Source organism: Rhinatrema bivittatum, chromosome 8, assembly GCF_901001135.1.
Source record: "Rhinatrema bivittatum chromosome 8, aRhiBiv1.1, whole genome shotgun sequence".
NCBI classification, from domain to species: Eukaryota; Metazoa; Chordata; class Amphibia; order Gymnophiona; family Rhinatrematidae; genus Rhinatrema; species Rhinatrema bivittatum.
In genome coordinates this window covers 198,838,770-198,860,068 of record NC_042622.1, presented here as the reverse complement: position 1 = coordinate 198,860,068, position 21,299 = coordinate 198,838,770, and the positions used below count along the sequence as shown (strand labels likewise).

The 21,299-nt window shown below is 48.0% G+C and overlaps 1 protein-coding gene across 3 annotated transcripts in view; it reads right to left on the bottom strand.

The window, feature by feature from the left end:
• The window catches only part of LOC115097044 (tapasin-related protein-like), a 49,773-nt gene that overhangs the window by 11,122 nt on the left and 17,352 nt on the right, over window positions 1–21,299 (bottom strand). For 2 of the 3 annotated variants that reach the window (XM_029612464.1, XM_029612463.1), the window contains exons 3-8: window positions 15,092–15,364; window positions 6,666–7,007; window positions 6,167–6,493; window positions 2,810–2,899; window positions 1,927–1,943; window positions 1,774–1,826 (exon numbers count right to left, since the gene is read on the bottom strand). In XM_029612464.1, the coding sequence (XP_029468324.1) occupies window positions 1,812–1,826; window positions 1,927–1,943; window positions 2,810–2,899; window positions 6,167–6,493; window positions 6,666–7,007; window positions 15,092–15,364 (1,064 nt within the window). In that variant the 3' untranslated portion in view covers window positions 1,774–1,811. Of the gene's footprint in view, window positions 1–1,274; window positions 1,376–1,773; window positions 1,827–1,926; window positions 1,944–2,809; window positions 2,900–6,166; window positions 6,494–6,665; window positions 7,008–15,091; window positions 15,365–21,299 lie in introns of those variants that run through there. The other variant, XM_029612465.1, reaches the window with a different exon arrangement.

Below are 21,299 nucleotides of genomic sequence, written 5' to 3'. Positions count from 1 at the left end.
ATGGGAGAGGTTTTTAAAGTAGCGTGGGGAGTGTTGGATGATGGGAATCGGTAGTGCTGACATGATCGGGAAGGGGGTGTGGACTTTGGGGAGATGAAGAGTACAGATAGGTTAGGGGGAAGGGGGAAGGGGGAAAGGAGTGGAATTAACACTAAGAGGAGGCGAGTAGTATGAAGGTGCAGCTCCAAGGGTAGCGCAAAGAGGCACGCTAAAGGGCAGGCCCTTTCAGCGCACGGCACGCGGTGCCTATGGTTCACCGGCACTGGTTTTAAGGGTGTCCCTCGTCGCTCCGCTGATGTCAGCAGGTAGGCAGAGCCTGCGGTGGGCCGGCTGGTGTCAGGCGTGGTCCAATTGTGGCCTTCAGGAGGGGGGGTGGTCTGCCGAGGCGATCCTCATGGCGATGGTGGGGAGCAGGGCCAATCAGCTTCGGAGGGGCCTCCGTCTGCTGTTGAAGTTCAGGGAGCAATCCACAAACTCCTCCGCCTAGGTGCCCCTCAAACCTTGCGCCAAATTTTCAAAGGGAAAGCACGCGGGTACTTCTCCCCTTCAAAAACCATCCCCGGGTACCAAGGATGTGTGGATACTGGGCCACACACATCCTTGGTACCCTTTTTTTTTTTTTTTGTGCAGGTGAAATTTTAACTGAAAAATTGGCACACATTGCTTTGAAAATCTGACTTGCACACATTATTTTTCCTCCTTGACCTATACCCGCCTCCTCCGGGAACGCCTCCTCAAAGACGGGCTCAGCATGCGCGTGCTAGGGAAGAGCACGCGTACTTTCACACAGATCAAGGGACGGGGGATACTTTCAGAGTGCCAGTTTACCCTGCGAAGTCACCACCTGCCTGAGCGAACGGCTTTGAAATTGCCCCCTTTACACCAAACTGTGCAAGCAAACAAAGAAGCATTTGTTGTTTTTGAATGGCTCAATGTTCCTTGATTGTAACGGACGGTGATCTGATAACAACGGCTCGCAGTCTGACAGGGCTGCGTCTTCAGCTAGAAAGCGCAGCTTTTCATCCATCTGAGAGATCTTTTCTAGCTTTCTCCTTCGACACCACCACGATACTATTTCTGCTGACAGGTTAAGTAGCCAACTGCATTCACTCCTCTTTCCAGTGCAATATCTTAGGCTGGATCCATTCCTGGTTTTACTGCACTGAATGCATGAATTTTGGAGTTCCTGCTTTTTTTTTTTTTTTTAGGAATTCAGAGCTGCAAGTCTATGTGCGCCAGGGAGAAACACTAGGACTGGAACCAGTTGGCAACCGTGTTTCTGGCTGCCTGGCTTTCTTTCAGTGCAACCCGTGACCGCTGCAGCCCTAATCAAACTCTATGGAAGAAGATGCAATTTTCACCACAACCAAGGGTCCTGAATAAAGGGAGAAAAAGGAGAGGCAGGGGATGGCATAGAGAAATGAGATGGGCAGAAAGGAAGAGATGAAGGAGTGGCGGCGTGGTGGTTACAGTGATGGGCTGAAAACAAGGGACAGTGGTGTTTCAAATCCCACTTCCCCCACCAGCATGCCCTGTGACCTTAGGCAAGTCACTTTACCTTCCATTACCTTAGATTCCCAATTACACTGCAAGCTCTTCGGGGCAGGGGCTTACTGTACCTGAATTCTAATAATGCTGTAAACTACCTTGAGCATCATGTGGCAAGGAGGACTGAAAATCCAAAATGATTATTATGCGACAAGAGCATGAGGAAATCTGCCCTGCCAATAGTTTGCTGTAGAGTTTTTGTAGCCTGTTTTTCTTGGCCCTTACCTTTTGGAAGAGCTGGACTGAAATACTTTGGGTTATTCCTAGTACGGTTTTCTCTGAAATAAAAAAAAAAAAAATAATGTTGAAGTACTTAAAAAGAACAAACTAGAAAGCTCCTGTAACAAGGGAGAGCAAGAAGGTAAATGGAGGGCTTACCTTGCTGCTGGTTTTCACTGGGGGGAAAAAAAACAAAACACACACACATGATCAGAAAGGGAACCGTTCCCGTGATTCACACCACATGAGCCCAAACTATGAGAGTCACAAGGATCCTGTAACCGTCCACTCCCCTCGCTGACCACCAGCTCCTTCCCTTTGTGCTAGTCACATGTTAACTCTTTGGTGTTGTCCTGATGGAGCTCCTCGGGACACACCCTGCCAATCGAGTTTTCAGGCTTTCCACCATGAATATGCAGGAGATCGATTCACGTGCGGGGCGGGGGTTACATACAAATCTATCTCAAGCATGGACCTGGTGGATATCCTGAAAACTCGACTATTCGGCACTGGCTTCAGAGAGACTGCTTAAGATCAGTATTTCCCAATCCAGTCCTAAAGGCTCACCTAACCAATCGGGTTTTAGGATAGCCACAACGAATGTGCCTGCAATAGATTGGGCATATACTGCGTTTATAATGTATATAAATCTATCTCATGCATAACCATGGCAGAGATCCTGAAAACCAGGCCAAATGGGTTAGGAATTGATGTTCTAGGTCAAGTACAGGGACATCTGAAGGGTCTAGCACCTGCTCATATCCCCAACCTGGGGTAAATGAGGATATCATTTGGGAGGCGGGGTTTCCCAGCCACTTCCCTGGAAAGGGCTGGTCCCATTTTCAAAGAGCAGCTAGTCAGTGTCTTCCATTTGAAACAGGAGTGCACCACCATGCTTTGTCAACATGGATTTGTTGGTTAGAAGTTAGCAGCAGCCAGAAACCAAATGCTTCGGTGATCTGCACCTTAAATGCCAGAGCTGGCCAATGCCTTTCTAACAGCGAGCACAGGTTTTATACGGAGCGGCCCTTCTCGTTCGTACCTGTGAGATGATACGTGACCAAGTACAAGATCAGTCCAGCCAAAACAAGGATGAGGAGTATCAGAAGCCATGGAGTCCAGGCGTGGGAAGCTGCCACAGAAATACAAAGACAGTAACTGGAGATGCATTGTCAACTTGAAACGACATGGAAGCAACAACAACTGCTTTCGTTTCACTTTGTATCATTTCCAATCCAAAACACAAAAGAAAAGACAAAAACATGAAATGCAGTTTAGGTTAGCGCGTGCTAAAACCATTTTAGTACGCCATTAAACCATTTAGCATGTGCTACAACAAAGAAACAACCCCCCCTCCCCTTCCCCTTGAAACTAAACAGAGAAACAAAACATTTCTTTCCAAGCACACCTCTAACAGAAGCTGTGGCCTGCAAACATTGGAAGTCAGCCTGGTGCCCTCTCGATCCAACCAGCAAAGAGAAGAAAATCAAAGGAGAGATACTGATCTTCCACAATGCTTACATGGCGAATGCTGGGCTTTAAGATTATTATGTGCTTTGTCATTGAATAAACATCGCTGTGCAGTCCATTTCAGAAGGGTTATATATACACACAACAGAGTGATGCACAAGGGTTTCCAGCCTTCCTATGGCAGAATTTCAGCGGGGGCCAGTTGTAGCCATTGCTCCGGCATTGAGCCCCTGCTAATGGTGAGAGAGAGCTACAGCTGAGGAAAGATAACAGAGCCTACCACCCCAACTTCACCAGCAGGAGCGGGGGGTCTCCTTCTGCCCCCGGACCAGAAGGCTGCGAGTTCCAGCCCCAGCTGAGACGTTTCCTCACACTTTTACACAATTAAGGGTCATTTTTCTGTGTACGGCAGAATAAAGGTTGCATTATCTTTTACACGCAGACATTCCCCGAATATTCTACACAAAAGTTCACTTTGAAAATTTGCATGTAAGTGCCTGAATCTGCACACAGATTAATTTGTGTAAAGATACACCTCCTCTTCTGGGGATGTAACTTATGGATTAATTTATGCACATGTTTTTTTTTAAATTAAAAAAACAAAACACACAAACCTCTGCCCTCTGGAACAGCTCTCTGCAATTCGCAAAATAGTACAGCCATACCTTTACACAAATAGAGCCCCAGGGTATTTTATAATAATCACTTACCCACATAAAACCCATACATAAACCCCAGTTTTATGTGTGTAAATAGCTTTGAAAATCAGGCCTATCATGTCCTGGAATAATTGTGAAATCACAGAGGAGGAAACTGCCCATCATCTCCTCCAAGCTCACTACTTGTTCCTCTGACCCCACCACTCCCACCCAGCTCCTCAGTTCCATCTCCCCTCCCTCTAACACATACTCAAGTCATCCCTCTGCCTTCAAACATGCTGTTATCACACCACTCTTCAAAAAACCTTCACTGGACCCTATCTGCCCTGCTGTCAGCTCATCCCTCTGCTCCCTTTCGCATCCAGACTGCTTGAACACCCTGCTCCCTTTCGCATCCAGACTACCACTCACATCTGCTGTCCTGGCTTCCTTTCATCGTGAGCCGTTCCGGATCCGTTCCAGTGTGGCTTTTGTCATCTACCTTCCACAGTAGCTCTTGTTGATATCTCCATGACCTCTTTGTGGCCAGGGCTGAGGGCCTCTACATGATCCTCACTGACCTATCCGCTGCTTTTGATACCACTTACCACTGTATTTAGTTAGATTTTTGGACTCTGCTCTACCTTGGATTTCTTCTTCCCTTTAGAAAACTCTGCAACTCATTACTTCTTTTCTCTCTCCCTACACCCTTCTGAGTCATCTCTGTTCATTAGGCAGGTCGTCCTCATCTGTGCACTTCTCCTCCACAGCCAATTCCTGACACCTTCTTGAGCTGGGCATCCTGAGTCAGTGTGTCATGCTCCTTCTGTGGCCATATTCAAATTCAGTCTAAAAATTCATCTTTTAGAGGTTGCTTTTAAATCTTAACCACTTTTCTATAATACTTTTCCTACAGACTCTTGGTGTCATGTAGGTTTGTCTTGACTAGACTGTAAACTCCATGGAGAAGGGACTGTCTCTTGCATGTGTCTGTACAGAATTGCAGATGCCTAGTGGTGGTGATGGTTAAAATTTATTTGGTGCTTTGGAAATGATAAAAAGTGACAGTAGTAGTAGTAGTAGTAGTGGAAACTTTCAAAACTACATAGGTGGTTGCAAAGTCCTGAGGACTTTGCATTAATTCTGAAAAGGAAAGTAATGTGAATGCAGTGTCGTAAATCTTACTGCAACTGTGAGTTTTAATTGCTATAGCTTGACAACTCCAGATGGCTAATGTCAGCGCTATGGATGCAAACTGAAACACCTAATTTGCAGACACTGGACTAAAATCAGAGAGAATAACAGTGAGTCGTGTAATCTTGAAACAGACTATACAACGCCGGGAACTCCACAAATAGAACCAGCTATTTGCTCTCTTGTTCATGGTTCATTCAACAATTCCATAGCAAGGAGAACCTATGAGGAGAATATTCTTTGTATAATATCTTTTCTTTATTCTTATCCCTGTGATTGCAATCTTATTTACTTGATTAATCTACGTAATGCCTACTGTAATGTTGTGTGCTTGTACTGATATTTATTATGATACTGTTTCTCTTTGCTGATTTCATACCATATATTTACAACATTTAGTAAACTAAGTTTTGCTTTTACCAGATTGTGTATAGAGTGTTCTATGACATAATATATAACCACTCAGCCTACTTTTCACAATCTCCTGCTTTATTCAGGTTTTCTTGGTGGTTCGGCATACCCCAGGCTGAATGTTGCTTAACTACCACAGTCTCAGGGTAAGCGCCCAATGTGGTACAGCTGCACAATTATAATTTGCAGAATAACTTCATTTTGAAAGAGAAGATCTCCTTGGTGTGCTTACATATTTTACCCACTGTTCACTACTTTGCAGCCTCTCTTTGGGAGAAGTGTACTCAAAATTTGAAAATAAATAAGAATATCAGATATGGAACAGGCCATACTCTAAGGAGTAGTGCAAATGGCTCTGAACTGATAGCTTATGCATTGTGCATCTACCATCACCCCAAGGGGATGCAGTCGGGATCCTCAGGGAATTAAACTGACCAAAACCAGGGAAACCACCTACACAGGAGGTTTCCATTCTCTACTGCGCTCCCAAACAGGCAGAGGTGGGAGGAAGCAATGTAAAAACTGGGAGCTGCAAGTGATGCTTGGGTCTCATTTACCAGACCTCCTGGGATTAGGGGGCCATGGGCAGACCTCTCACTTTGAAGTGGGGGTCGATATTTTCAAGTTACTAAAAAAAAAAAATAATAATAATTTAAATACTTTCATTTGATCGGCACGACATATACCTGTCACCATCACTTTTACACTCTTCCTGATGGGGATCTGTAGGCTCTTATGCTGCACTCGACATGTGTATCTGACGCCGTCATCCGCGAGAGAACCCTTAAGCAGGAAGAAGCTGGAGAGACTGTAGGTACCGTCGGAATTGTATTTGTGACTGCTGAAGAGGACGCCCTTCACCAGCTCCGGCAGCATCTTGCCTTCCGACCGATCCCGCGACCACTGCACCTGCACGTCCAGAGGGTAATAGTGGGCTACATCGCATACCAGCTTCTGGTCCTCTCCTTCCACTAGGGACAGGGAGGCGGTGTTCAATGTCACTCTGGGACTTTCTGGTGAACAAAACGAGATCATTAGAGTACACTGTGTGACTCCTGGGGGGGAGAGTTGTTCATAGTGACTAATGCATGGGGCCACTTCCTTCTTCCCCCCCTCATCTATATCCTGTTCTAACTGGAAGTGCTTTCACCAGGGTTAAATTAAATTTGAATAAAGCAAAATTACCCAGAATTTCCAGCTGAATGTTCTGTTCCACGTAAAGAGAAGACACAGACACTTCACACAAATAGATTCCCTGGTCTTCTAACGTGGTACTTCTCAGGAGGAGAGAAGCATTTCCCTTGGGAATCTCTTCGAGGGCCATTTTGGCATGCTGACCCTCCTGATCCACCTGTTTCTTGGAGCCATTGTACTTAAACAGCCTTTTCGTTCTCCCTCCTTTCTGCTTTAAGCTCCACGTGATGGACGGGTCTGCCTGATGGTCCACCGAGAACGCACAGTGGAGGAGGCTTTCCTTCTTCAGGCCTGTCTGGACTACAGGAGACTTGCTGTACACCATGAACACAGCTAGAATGCAAGCGAAGTCAGGAGGATAAATGCATCGATTACCCTATGTTAATGCACAAAAAAACGTTGCCAATAAGTAGAAGGCCAACATTTAATGCGATAAGACTTACAAGTCACAGGGCTTTCCAAACATGCCCTGGGGATTCCATTTCAGGATATCCAAAATGAATATGCACGAGCCACCTTTGTATATACTGAGTCTCCATGATATGCAGATTCATTTTGTATATTCTGAAAACCCGACTGGCTATGGGGTCCCCAGGACAGGCTTGGGAAGCCCTGACTTATAAGGTTACTAACTGCCTCCATTTTATTTTTTTGGGACAAGTTGGTCCAGTCCTGGCTTAACCCCCTTCCCCATTATATGCATGGGCTTGTCGCTTTGATTACTTATCAGTTCCATAAGAAAAGCTGAAGTACAACTCCAGGTATAATATTGGAGACAGGTGGCAACCGTAGCTAAGAGAGGAAACCATCTGCCTAAAATGCTGCCATTTATAATGATTCTAAGGGAGGGGGGAATATCTCAGAAGTTCCCTCCTGTTCATCTATATCCCTGCTCAGTCAGACCTAGGGCTAGGATCTGGTGCCAGGAGTCTACATTGTTTTGTTTTTTTTTACCTGCTTTACATATCCCCACCCAATGTATCATCTGCTCATTGCCTAGGCCGGGGACCTCTAGAACCCTGCAATTATGGGTACTGAATCTGGCCACTAGGTGTCACCCTTGAGCAATGACCACAACTGCTTAAGGGTGACGCAAAATCTACCCCGTGAGCTGTGGGGCTATGCCTTAGCCGAGGGGTGGGCAATTCCGGTCCTCGAGGGCTGCAAACCAGTCGGGTTTTCAGGATATCCTTAATGAATATGCATGAGAGAGACCTGCATACACACTGCCTCAGTTGTATGAAAATCTATTTCATGCATATTCATTAGGGGTATCCTGAAAACCCGACTGGTTTGCAGCCCTCGAGGACCGGACTTGCCCACCCCGGCCTTAGACCTTCTAATACCTGTTGTCCAATCTCAGGGGAAGCAGGGCAGAACTGGAAGAGTAGTCTAATGGTTACAGCAGCGGGACTGTGAATCAAGGAAGCCAGAATTCAAATCCCACCGATGTGCCTTGTGACCTTGGGTAAGTCCCTTTACCCTCCAATTCCACAGGTACAATCAGGGCCTGATTTACTAAGGCTTTTCTCCCATTCTGTGTCTATGGAAAAACTGTTTCATAAATGCCGCTCTTAGTTTGTGAGCCTTCTGTGGACAGCGAAATACCTACAGTACCCGAATGTGATCCACTTTGAAATATCAGGAAAGACAGGCTTTATATATATAAAAAAAATAAATGAAAAGCACCAAACAGTGCCTAGGGATGGCAGAAAGGGAAATTGGTTCTTACCTGCTAATTTCCATTCCTGTAATACCACAGCTCAGTCCAGACAAGTGGGTTTATGCATTCCTACCAGCAGATGGAGGCAGAGAAGGAAACCTTGAGGCACTGCTACTTAACCGAGAGTGCCACCTGCGGACCCTCGGTATTGACTGGTACCCAAGCCAAGATGCGAACCAAAAAAAACCAAACACATTCCCCTAAAATAAGGCGAACGAAAAACCCCAGGGTTGGAAACCCTGGAAAAAACTGTTAACAACTCTTAGCAACTGCTGAGCTTGAAAGTACTAGTACGTTCTATTGAAATAACTCTTTGGAACGCATTCAAGCGAATAACAGGACAGTCAGTCTTTCGGAAGTGCCAACAGGGCGGGCCTCTGGACTGATCTGTGGTATTACAGGAATGGAAATTAGCAGGTAAGAACCAAAATTTCCCTTTCCTGAACATACCCAGATCAGTCCAGACAAGTGGGATGTACCAAAGCACCCCTAAACCGGGCGGGAACCCGAAAGACCCACTCTCAGCACACTCTCACCAAAGGCAGCTGCCTCTGGTGCGCTCACATCCAAACAGTAATGCTTAGCGAAAGTATGCAGAGAGGACCACACCGCGGCCCTACACATCTCCTGAGGTGAGACCAACTGACACTTGGCCCATGATGCTGCTAGTGCGTGCATAGAATGAGCTTTAAGACCCACTGGCACCGCGCAGCCCTTAGAAACATAGGCCAAGGAAATAGTTTCCGTCAACCAGCAGGCTAAAGAAGCCTTAGATGCTTTCTCTCCCTTCTTAGGTCCACCGAATAAAACAAAGAGATGATTGATCGCTGGAAAGAATTGGTGACCTTCAAATATCGCAACAGGGCACGACGTACATCCAAGAGATGGAGATCTCTACCCATAGAGGAATCTCGATCCCAGTTCAGAAACCCCAGCAACTCCACCGTATCATTCACATGAAAGGCAGAGACCACCTTGGGAAGGAACAAAGGCACCGTCCGTAGAGATGCCTTGTCTGAGGACATCCGCAGGAAAGGATCAAGGCAAGAAAGGGCTTGCAATTCGGAGATCCGCCTGGCTGAGCAAATGGCCAAAAAGATGGTCTTCAAGGTAAGGACTTTCAAAGATGCTTGACCCAAAATTTCAAAGGGGGCCTCACAGAGGACCCACAACATCAGATTGAGATTCCAGTCAGGACACACCTTCCAAACTGGAGGCTTCAAATGCTTTACCCCTTTCAGGAAACAGACGACATCAGGATTAGTGGTCAACGGCCTGCCCTGAACCTTACCCCTAAGACAACTGAGGGCCAACATTTGAACTCTTAGCAAACTATAAGCCAAACCCTTTGATAAGCTCTGCTGCAGAAAGGACAAAATATGTGGAACAGAGGACACCAGCGGATCTACTCGTTGCTGACCACACCAGGTCTCAAACACCTTCCAACTCTGACATACACCTTGGAGGTCGCTGGACACCTGGCCTGAAAAAGGGTAGTAATGACATACTCAGAATAGCCCTTCAGTCGTAACCACTGCCTCTCAAAAGCCAGGCCATGAGACAAAAGTGATCCTCCCGATCCGAGAAGATGGGACCTTGATGTAACAGCCCCCACAGATGAGCTAGGCGAAGGGGTCCATCAACGGTCAGATGAACCAAATCCGCGAACCGCGGCCACTCAGAAGCCACCAGAACCATAGATCTGGGATGGGTGTCTATGCGCCATAGTATGCACCCTATGAAGGGCCACAGTGGGAAGACATAAAGAAGGATCCCCTTCAACCACAGGCACACCAGAGCATCGAGATCCACTGAACCGATGTCCCTTCTGCGACTGAAGAATTGAGCAGTCTTTGCATTGAGCCGCGTCACCATGAGGTCCAGTTGAGGAATCCCCCACCGGGCACAAATGAGGTTCCAGGCTTCCAGGGACAGCTCCCACTCCCCTGGATCCAGCTGCTGACAGCTGAGGAAATCCACTTGCACATTGTCTACTCCAGCAACGTGGGAAGCTGCGATCCCTTCCAGGTGTTGTTCTGCACACACAAACAGCAATTGAGCTTCCTGAGCCACCGCTTGACTCCTGGTGCCGCCTTGACGGTTGATGTATGCCTCTGTCGTTGCACTGTCCAAGAACACCCGAACCATGCAACCTTGCACCATCGGCAGAAATTCTTACAAGGCTCTACGCATGGCCCTTATCTCCAAGCAGTTGATTGACCAGGACTTCTCCTTCATGGACCAAAGTCCCTGAGCCGAGCAACCCAGGCACACCACTCCCAAGCCCCTGAGACTGGCATCCGTGGCCACCACCATCCAATCCAGGATGTCGAAACTCATTCTCTTCTCCAAATGGGGCCGGGATAGCCACCACGATAGGCTGGCTCTGGCTTCCTTCCCTAGCGGCAGTGAAAAGTGGTATTGCTCTGACGCTGTTTCCCAGCGGGACAACAGGAATCTCTGCAGCGGACGCAGGTGGGCAAAAGCTCATGGGACCAGCTCCAACATCAAGGCCATGGAGCTTAGGACCTGTAAGTAATCCCAGACCTTCAGAACTCGCAGGAGTAACAGCCACTCAACCTGATGAATCAACTTGGTCAAACTGTCTGTCATCAGGAACACCTGGCCAGATTAGGTATCGAAGCAAGCCCCCAGGTACTCCAGAGATTGCGAGGGCGCCAGCTGACTCTTCGCCAGATTGATCACCCATATGAGAGAGTGTAACATCTGGAGAACACGGTCCACTGCCCGAACACACTCCTCCTGTGTCTTGCCCCAGATGAGCCATTCCTTAAGGCTGCTGCTACCACTACCATCACCTTGGTGAAGGTTCGCGGAACTGTGGCGAGTCCGAATGGAAGAGCCTGGAACTGGAAGTGCCGCCCCAGCACCTTGAACTGCAGAAACCTCTGATGACCCTGCCGTATGGGGATGTGCAAGTAGGCCTCGGTGAGATCCAATGACGCCAGAAATTCCCCCTTGCGGACTGCCACAATCACCATGCAGTGTCTTCATCTGGAAACGTGGGACCTTCAAGCTCTTGGATCTCCAGAAGTGAACAGGATGGGACAGAAGGTTCCCTCCTTCTTCAGAACCATGAAGTAGATGGAGTACCATCCTTGCCCCTGCTTTGGCACTGGGAGAATAGCCTCCAGGCTTAACAATCTCTGCAGGGGTCATTCCACGGCCTCTCATTTGCTGCGGGAAATATAGCGCAATTCCAGACAGGAATGTAATCTTCACCCACTCCTCGTAAAAATGGGACAGGTGGTCCCCGACCGCTACTGGAGAGGAGTGGGTGGGCTGGATCTCATTGGGTTGGCTTACTGCCTCTGACCACCTGGCCAGAGCCGCACCTGGAGGGTCGTCTGGAAGATTGAAATGACTGCTGGCAGCTGGCCGGCTGCTTAGATCCCGAGGAAGCTGCCCCTCTTCCGGAACGAAAAACGCCTCGACTCCCGAAAACAAGAGTGGCCAGATAAAGACTTTTTAAAATTCTTCCTGTCTTCTGACAATTTATTGCCCTTAGTCCCCACCAAGGATTTCATAAGTTGATCCAGATCCTCCCCGAAGAGAAGTCCCCCTTTAAAAAGAAGGTGACATAATTGGGACTTGGACCATATGTCCGCTGACCCATTGGACAGCCACAAAAGGCTACCGCCAAAACCATACTGCAAGCCACTGTGCGCACTAAATCATACAAAGCGTCCGCCACCTAGGTCACCCCTGTCTCCAGACGGGCTACCTGAACAGGGGAGAGTACACCCAAAGCCGCTGGTTCCTGAGCTTCTGGATCCAACATAAACAGGCACGCTGCATCATACTAGCACAAACCGCAGCAAGGAACCCCAATGCGAAGACCTCAAATCTCCAGCTAGCGATCCTGCGCATCCTTCAGAGTGGCAGCCCCTGCCATCGGAATTGTGGTCTTCTTGGTCACCACTGAGACAGCAGCATCCACCTTAGGAGTCTTAAGGCTCCTAAGGTGGATGCTCCTCCAACAGGGGGTAGAGCTTCATCATCGCCCTTCCCACTTTCAATCCCACCTCTGGGGTATCCCACTCCCAGCTAATCAGCTTTTGAATCTTCTTTGGAATAGGAAATTCGCTTGGCGGGCCTCTCAGTACCGAATTAACTCCCTCGCTATCTGACTCTTTCTGAGCCAGCTTCACTCCCAGTTCCTCCAAAACTTGGGGAATAAGAGGTCTCAGCTCTTCCCTCTTAAATAGATGGACCACCCGGGAGTCATCTCAGTCAGGCCTGGCACCTTCAGGGAGGGTCTGATCATCTTTACTGGTGTCCGGACTGGGGGTGAGATCTCCATCTGGCTCATTTGGGACCACGAATGGAGAGGAGTCCCCCTCTCCCTGCGGATCTTCTGAGTCCATCCCATCCTCCCTGTCCACTTCCGGACATCCAGGCCCCCGCATCTTTAGAGAGACCACTGAGGAGCAGAGAGGCCTCTTAGAGGAACCCAAGCCTGTGTCCCTGGGTCTGCGCTTAGCTGCCTTCTTAGCCAAGAAGGCCTCATGTAGTAGGACGACGAATTTGGGAGAAAACCCCCCAGGACCCAGAAGCATGTCCTCAGCCTCACTGGAGGTCGAGCTAGAGCCTCCATCATCCCCCTGCTCAACACCCTGGAGTACAGGAGAAGGGGGGGAGGGCCATCGGCTGAAGCCCCTTCAGCGGCAGCGGTGAAGTCCGCAGCCCCTTCAGAGGTCTCAGGCATGGAGACCCTCACCTTGGGCCCTGCCAGTGCCCCTGAGGACCGAGAAGCCTTCTTGGGCTTCTGAGGCTTAGAAGAGGATCCCTCTCCTCCCAAAGCACAAGTAGTACGAAGGGAGAGGGGGTTTAGGTAGGCAGATGACACTCCAACAAGCTTTGCAAGCAGCAACGCGCAGCTTGTCCGCCATCCTGCCGCCCCCGCGGGAAAAACCCATTCCAGAATGGCTGGCCCAGGTGGCCTGGAGGCTGCCCGAGACACTGCCGTACTAAAACTGCAGGCTCGCGGGAGAAGCGGCAGAGGAGAGGAGAGGCGCATGCGCCAAAAACAACCTCACTGAAGGCGGCGCAGGTCGGCACGTCGAGAACTGGCCAGTGTCCCGCCGTCCGTCCCCCCCCCCCCAGGGGAAAACCACACCGTCCTCCGCCGGCAAAACACTCTGCTCCCTCCCCGACACGGCCCAGGAACGCAGGGCCTGCCCGCTTGAGACACTGCCGTGCAGGCCGACTGTCCCGCTGAGCCTCGCTGCTCCTGAAGATGAGAAATTCTTCTTTTTCTCTTTTTTTTTTTTTTTTTTAAACACAAAAAAAAAAAACTTTTCTGCCCAAATACCAGACACCGAAGAGCCAAAAAAAAAGAGCCCCATAGGGGATACTTTCCTGAGCGAGTCAGCAGCAGCTAGGAGGGGGGTTCTCAGGTCACCGAGAGGGAGCCAGTCCCCCGGGTCTCACCCCCGTTCACCCGGCTCGACCCGAGGGATGGCCCAAAGCATGGAACCTGCCACCTCGGGGAGCACTTTCGAGTCTCCAACACCAAACCAGTCAGCACTGCAAGGATGCACTTCTACCACCTGCTGGAGACAGAGGACCAGTGAGGGACTGCAGGCGGCACTCTCTGTTATGTAGCAGTGCCTCAAGGTTGTGTTCTCTGCTGGAGGCAGAGGAATAGTGAGGGACTGCATGCGGCACTCTCTGTTATGTAGCAGTGCCTCAAGGTTGTGTTCTCTGCTGGAGACAGAGGAATAGTGAGGGACTGCAGGCGGCACTCTCTGTTATGTAGCAGTGCCTCAAGGTTGTGTTCTCTGCTGGAGACAGAGGAATAGTGAGGGACTGCAGACGGCACTCTCTGTTATGTAGCAGTGCCTCAAGGTTGTGTTCTCTGCTGGAGACAGAGGAATAGTGAGGGACTGCATGCGGCACTCTCTGTTATGTAGCAGTGCCTCAAGGTTGTGTTCTCTGCTGGAGACAGAGGAATAGTGAGGGACTGCAGGCGGCACTCTCTGTTATGTAGCAGTGCCTCAAGGTTGTGTTCTCTGCTGGAGGCACAGGAATAGTGAGGGACTGCATGCGGCACTCTCTGTTATGTAGCAGTGCCTCAAGGTTGTGTTCTCTGCTGGAGACAGAGGAATAGTGAGGGACTGCAGGCGGCACTCTCTGTTATGTAGCAGTGCCTCAAGGTTGTGTTCTCTGCTGGAGACAGAGGAATAGTGAGGGACTGCAGGCGGCACTCTCTGTTATGTAGCAGTGCCTCAAAATGTTTAGCTCTCTGCCTCCATCTGCTGGTAGGGATGCATAAACCCCACTTGTCTGGACTGATCTGGGGATGTTCAGGAATCCTAAATCTGTCACTGGCGGGGTGGGAATTATAAAATGAGGGGAAACCTACCCCCCTCCTGGGTAGTTGTGAAGGGAGGTTCGTGGTGCCAAAGCCGTAGCAGAGATTGATTCTGCCACATCCCCTCCCCCACAGTCTATGATCAGGAACTTAAACAGGGAGAGGAGGTGCAATGGCTGTTGGTCAACTGATAAAATATGAACTGCTTTTTTTCCCCCAAAAATTTTAAAATGGGAACAATTTAGAAGTATATAGACTCCTCTGGCTATTCTCCATCACTGCAGAAAGAACAGCTGCCCTCCTGTCTAAGGCACGCTGTGATGCAGTCCTCAATTACTGTGCTAGATCCCTTCTTACCTGACAGGTGCAGCGTCTCTGAACCGGGCCCAAATATACTTCCGGGGCTTTCTTTCTCACCAAAGCCACTTTGAAACTGAAAGAAGATAACTCTTACGATGAAGACGCCTTCCGTGTGTCTTACGGTGGCGGTAAACCATGCGTCTTCTCCGTCGCTTGCAGGATGGATCCCCGGCCACAGCACCTGGGTGTTCTGGGTGTAGTAATGACTGATCTCGCACTCCAGCTTGTCAACGTCCGCATCTATAACTCGCGCCACGTCCACTGCAGATTCTGAAAACACAGGCACGATTATGTCCTGGGTCAATTGCCATTCCCTGCTTCCACTCCATTTTTCTCTCATCATTTACAGCCTCCCCCCTACCCAGGAAGACCCCAGAACTAGAGGGCAGTCTCATAAGAACATGCCATACTGGGTCAGACCAAGGGTCCATCAAGCCCAGCATCCTGTTTCCAACAGTGGCCAATCCAGGCCAAAAGAACCTGGCAATTACCCAAAAACTAAGTCTATTCCATGTTACCGTTGCTAGTAATAGCAGTGGTTATTTTCTAAGTCAACTTAATTAATAGCAGGTAATGGACTTCTCCTCCAAGAACTTATCCAATCCTTTTTTAAACACAGCTACGCTAACTGCACTAACCACATCCTCTGGCAACAAATTCCAGAGTTTAATTGTGAGTTGAGTAAGAAAGAACTTTCTCCGATTAGTTTTAAATGTGCCACATGCTAACTTCATGGAGTACCCCCCTAGTCTTTCTACTATCCGAAAGAGTAAATAACCGATTCACATCTACCCGTCTCTTCTGAAACCATCCCTGGGTGCCTCTCTGTGGCCAGTGGCGTTTGCCACAGCAATGGCGGCCGTCTTCCCATCAGAGAGCGAGGCCAAAGATGAGCCTGCTGCTCCGCGGCACTACAGCCCAGGGTAGCCCCGGCTATCACACCAATAAGATGAGCTGCCCGGCACGGCATCCTGTAGGTTTACAGGAAATAATTGTTCGTATAAGGAACGATGTCTTGAGTGCGTATCGCTGTCAAGTACTAATACGCTGCAGCAAAGCAAAATTTGCAGCCGACCTATGTTGCTGTCATGGCCTTTGTGTTCCCATAACTAGGATATCTGTATTTGCTGTTTTGATAGTTAATCATCCAGTTGCACAATACATCTATGTTTTAAGAGGTGGGTGTGTGGGGTGCCTGACCCCAGCCCCGTGCTCAAAAAAGAGTCCCAGGCTTTCTATGTAGTCGGGGTGCATGTGTAGGGAAGTGCACCTTCCCGCATTCAGACTGGCACCCCTGTGCTCATCAATTCACACTACAACCCTATCACAAAATACTCGGTGTTATATATTTCGATCAAATATTCACTGATAATCAATCCAAATTTTAAATCCAAAAAGGATCTTTTTATTATTTTTTGAAAAATTTTTGTAGACGATGGGAATGGTTTCATACATTATATCCGGCAACCCCCTTGGTGCCTTTATCTCTTTAATCATAAACGCATCCACCAACCTCCATATTTCTTTTATTTTAATTTAAACCAATGATTAAAAAAAAATTTTTGATTTGAATCTCAGTGAAAATCGCTTTTCTTATATATATTCGTTGTTTGTTGCATTTTTCATTAAATTTTCTCTCTACCACGTACTACTGAATACTTGTTATGAGCCGTCAGCAATAACTAGTTTGTACTTAGCTTTAGATAAATTTCTGAATTAGTCCCGACTTGCGCAAGTTTTGACATACAAATGTCTTCATCAGGGTTCATTCATATCCTTTGTTCTTTCTTCAAAGACTCTCTGTCCATTATATTCTTCGGTGCTCTGAACAAGCTTGTTCAGAGCACCGAAGAATATAATGGACAGAGAGAAGTTAATGAAAAATGCAACAAACAACGAATATATATAAGAAAAGCGATTTTCACTGAGATTCAAATCAAAAAAATTTTTTTAATCATTGGTTTAAATTAAAATAAAAGAAATATGGAGGTTGGTGGATGCGTTTATGATTAAAGAGATAAAGGCACCAAGGGGGTTGCCGGATATAATGTATGAAACCATTCCCATCGTCTACAAAAATTTTTCAAAAAATAATAAAAAGATCCTTTTTGGATTTAAAATTTGGATTGATTATCAGTGAATATTTGATCGAAATATATAACACCGAGTATTTTGTGATAGGGTTGTAGTGTACACTTGGTGTAGAATCTCATTTTTGAAATTTAGCATCAATTCACACTGGCAAACTTCAAATCCCAACCATTAGCTCGTGCCAGCACTGCCCATCCCTGATGAGAGGCCCTGCACAGCAGCACTGACTCGCCCACTGTGCTGCGTCCCACTAGGGCCCTGCGACATATATACTTTCAGCCTCTCATAACAGTGACATAAGGCTCACTGCAGCACAATTGAGATGATCCTGCTATGACCTTTTCATTTAGAGGATATACCAAACCCCACGTAGGATCCGGTGACAGATTAAGTAACAAAATAACTCAAGAATGAATGCAATATTCTAATCACCAAAAAAGGTAAGTTCTTGGAGACGATATCGCAAGAAGCAGGCGAACCAGCGCTCTGAGCTGTCCAACCAGCAGGTGCTTGCCAGTTAAAAAAAACAAAAACAAAAACAACCCAGGATCTATCAAAACCAACTTGTTAAACTTCTGCAGCACAAAATATATAATAAAAGTGACCAGGAGAGCTGCATAATAATACTGACCCTCAACTAACCACAGGAGCGAAAGGGGTGAGCTAATATAAAGCCTGCCACCTGGGGGCGAAAGACCAGAAGAGCATAAGAACATAAGAAATTGCCATACTGGGTCAGACCAAAGGTCCACCAGTGGCCGATCCAGGTTACAAGTACCTGGCAAGTACCCAAACACTAAGTAGATCCTGTGCTACTGATGCAATTAATAGCAGTGGCTATTCCCTAAGTAAACTTGATTAATAGCCATTAATGGACTTCTCCTCCAAGAACTTATCCAAACTTTTTAAAACCTAGCTACACTAAGGGGCAGATTTTAAAACTTATGTGCTGGCATAGACTTGTTCGCGCAACCCGGCGCGAACAAATCTATGCCCGATTTTATAACATGCGTGTGCTGCCGAAGGGAGCCCCGATGGCTGTCCCCGTTCCCTCCAACGGAAATCGGAGCGGCCTTGGAGGAACTTTTTTTTCCGGCCCTCCCACCTTCCCCTATCTAACCCACCCCCCAGCCCTACCTAAATCCCCTCCCCCACCTTATTTTATTTCTTGCGCCTGCCAGAGGCAGGTGTATCTTGTGCGTGCCGGCACGGCCGGAACGGAGGAGAGCTCAAGACACGCCCCCGGACTGTTGTCATGCCCCTGGACATGCCCCCAGACCCACCCACTTTTGAAAGCCCCGGGACTTGCGCGCGCCGCCAGGCCTATGCAAAATACGCTCAGCGCGCGCAGGGGCAGATTTTCTCAGGTTACACACGTAGCCTTTGAAAATCTGCCCCTAATTGTACTAACCACATCCTCTGGCAACAAATTCCAGAGCTTAATTGTGCATTGAGTGAAAAATAATTTTCTCAGATTAGTTTTAAATGTGCTACTTGCTAACTTCATGGACTGACCCTAGTCCTTCTATTATCCAAAAGAGTAAATAACCGATTCATATCTACCCGTTCTAGACATCTCATGATTTTAAAGTCTTCTATCATATCCCCCCTCAGCCATCTCTTCTCCAAGCTGAACAGCCCTAACCTCTTCAGCCTTTCCTCATAGGGGAGCTGTTCCATCCCCTTTATCATTTTGGTTGCCCTTCTCTGTACCTTCTCCATCGCAACTATATCTTTTTTGAGATGCAGTGACCAGAACTGTACTCAGCACTTAAGGTGCGTCTCACCATGGAGTGATACAGAGGCATTATGACATTTTCCGTTTTATTCACCATTCCCTTCCTAATAATTCCTAACATTCTGTTTGCTTTTTTTTTTTTTTTTTTTACTAATAATTTTTATTGAAAGTTTCAGAATACAACATAAGGAAAACAGCACAACTGTAGAAAACAGGATACATAGGCATGTCAGATATCAGCGCCGTATTCCTTCCCCCCCCCCAATGAAGCCCACCCCCCCACCCTACATCCATGTGCTCGTGGGAAGACAGTAATCCAAATCCAATAACAATAAAAAAGAAGGAAAACCAAGAAGGAGGTAAGAGCAGTGGTCAAAGAAAGGAGCAGTAATGGCATACATCAATCCAAATTTGCACAAAACTCAGGGCTCCATCCCAACTGAAAGCTGTATCTGTTGTTTCTCCCAACGCAGGTAAGGAGACCACGCAGAGTGGAACTTGGAGGTGTCCGCATGAAGAGTCGCCGTGATCGCCGCCAATTGACAAGAAAGATGAACCTTATGTTGAACAACTTGTAGCGAGGGAACATCTGCTGACTTCCAGACTTGTGCTATTGCCAACCGGGTTATAATAAAAACTTGATTGCAAAAGGGAGTGTATTTCTTTCGGAGATGCAGAGGTGGATGGTGGAGGAGCATAAAACTAGCCTTGTATAGTCCAGAGGTTCCCAAAAGCTGCTCCAACCACTTTGCCACCTCAGTCCACAAGTCCCGTACCTTGGGGCATTGCCACCATATATGAAAGAAAGTCCCCGGGTTGCCGCAGCCCCGCCAGCATTGAGCGTCCAGGGAAGGATAACGCCGATGTAGCAGATGAGGTGTAATATACCAGCGAGTTATCATTTTATAACAATTTTCCTGATGAAGGGCGGAGACCGAGCACTGACGGGCTTGCTGATAGATAGAGCGCCACTCTTTAGGAGCCAGAGTCAGGCCCAAATCACGCTCCCAATGGCCCACATGCGGGAAGGGGGTCCCATCAGTCTCAGCGAGAAGGGCGTAGAGCTTAGATATCATCCCACTAGTTTTATCAACTGCTGCACAGAGCTGTTCAAATTGAGACTTGCCCCTCCGTATAGAGTCCAACAGTCTGGGTGTGCGAAGAAAGTGGAGGATCTGGTTACCGGCCAGAAAGTCCGAAGGAGGCAATCGATAACGATCTTGTATTTCCGGCCAGGTCATCAGACCCTCACCCTGAAGTAAATGTTCAATGCGAAGTATCCCTTTCTTCCGCCATGTTTGAAACACCCCATGCTGGCGACCTGCTGGGAATTGTAAGTGGTGATAGAGACTAGTTGTATGGTAGTAACACCGATCGCCCGCCAATTTCACCTTCCAACGGCCCCAGAGACGCAGCATAGTGTCCAGGGCCCCCGTTTTTAATCCCATTGAGAGCCAAGTGGATCTCGGCTGCCATATAAGAGCAGGCAATGGTAGACCTCCGAGAACCTGCTCTTCAAAAGTGGCCCATTGCTTAGGAGTTCGACGACTGTGGATGTCGGGAATCGCCTTCAGTTGGGCGGCAACATAGAGCCAAAGCAAATTCGGGACTCCAAGTCCCCCTTTATCACGAGGTTGAAACAGCAAACGCCTCGACACCCTGGGAGGGCGCCTACGCCAAATGAAGTCGAAGAGTATCTTCTGCCAAGAGCGGAGTATTGCAGCGGAAATAAAAATAGGGAGGGTTTGGAAGAAATACAGAAATCGAGGGATAACATTCATTTTAATTATAGCCACCCTCCCCAGCCAAGAATATTGCCCCCTATCCCAGAGATGGAGATCTTGTCTAATCCGGTGGAGCAACGGCGGATAATTAAGATTAAATAAGTCAGAGGGTTTCGCTCCCAAATGGACCCCTAGATATTTTAATACTTTATGGGAAACCCGGAAGGGGTATAGACGGGCCAACTCACCCATTACCGCCGAGGAAGCCGTGATATTTAAAATTTCCGTTTTGTCCAAATTAACTTTAAATCCAGACACCACACTATATTCCTGCAACTCCTCCGTCACCCCCTCCACAGAGGCCAGGGGGTGGGTTAGTGTAAGGAGGACATCGTCCGCGAATAGGGAAATCTTCATGGGAGAGGGCTGCATGGGTATGCCCGTAATAGAGGCGGAGAGACGCACCCTAGTCGCCAATGGTTCTAAGAACAAGGCGAACAATAAGGGCGACAGAGGACATCCCTGGCGCGTTCCCCTATGGACCGTGAAGAGATCCCCATACTGTCCATTAATCTTGATTCTAGCACCCGGGTCCTGGTAAAGACAATGGAGCCAACGCAAGATTCCCGGACCAAAAGACATTTTTTCCAGG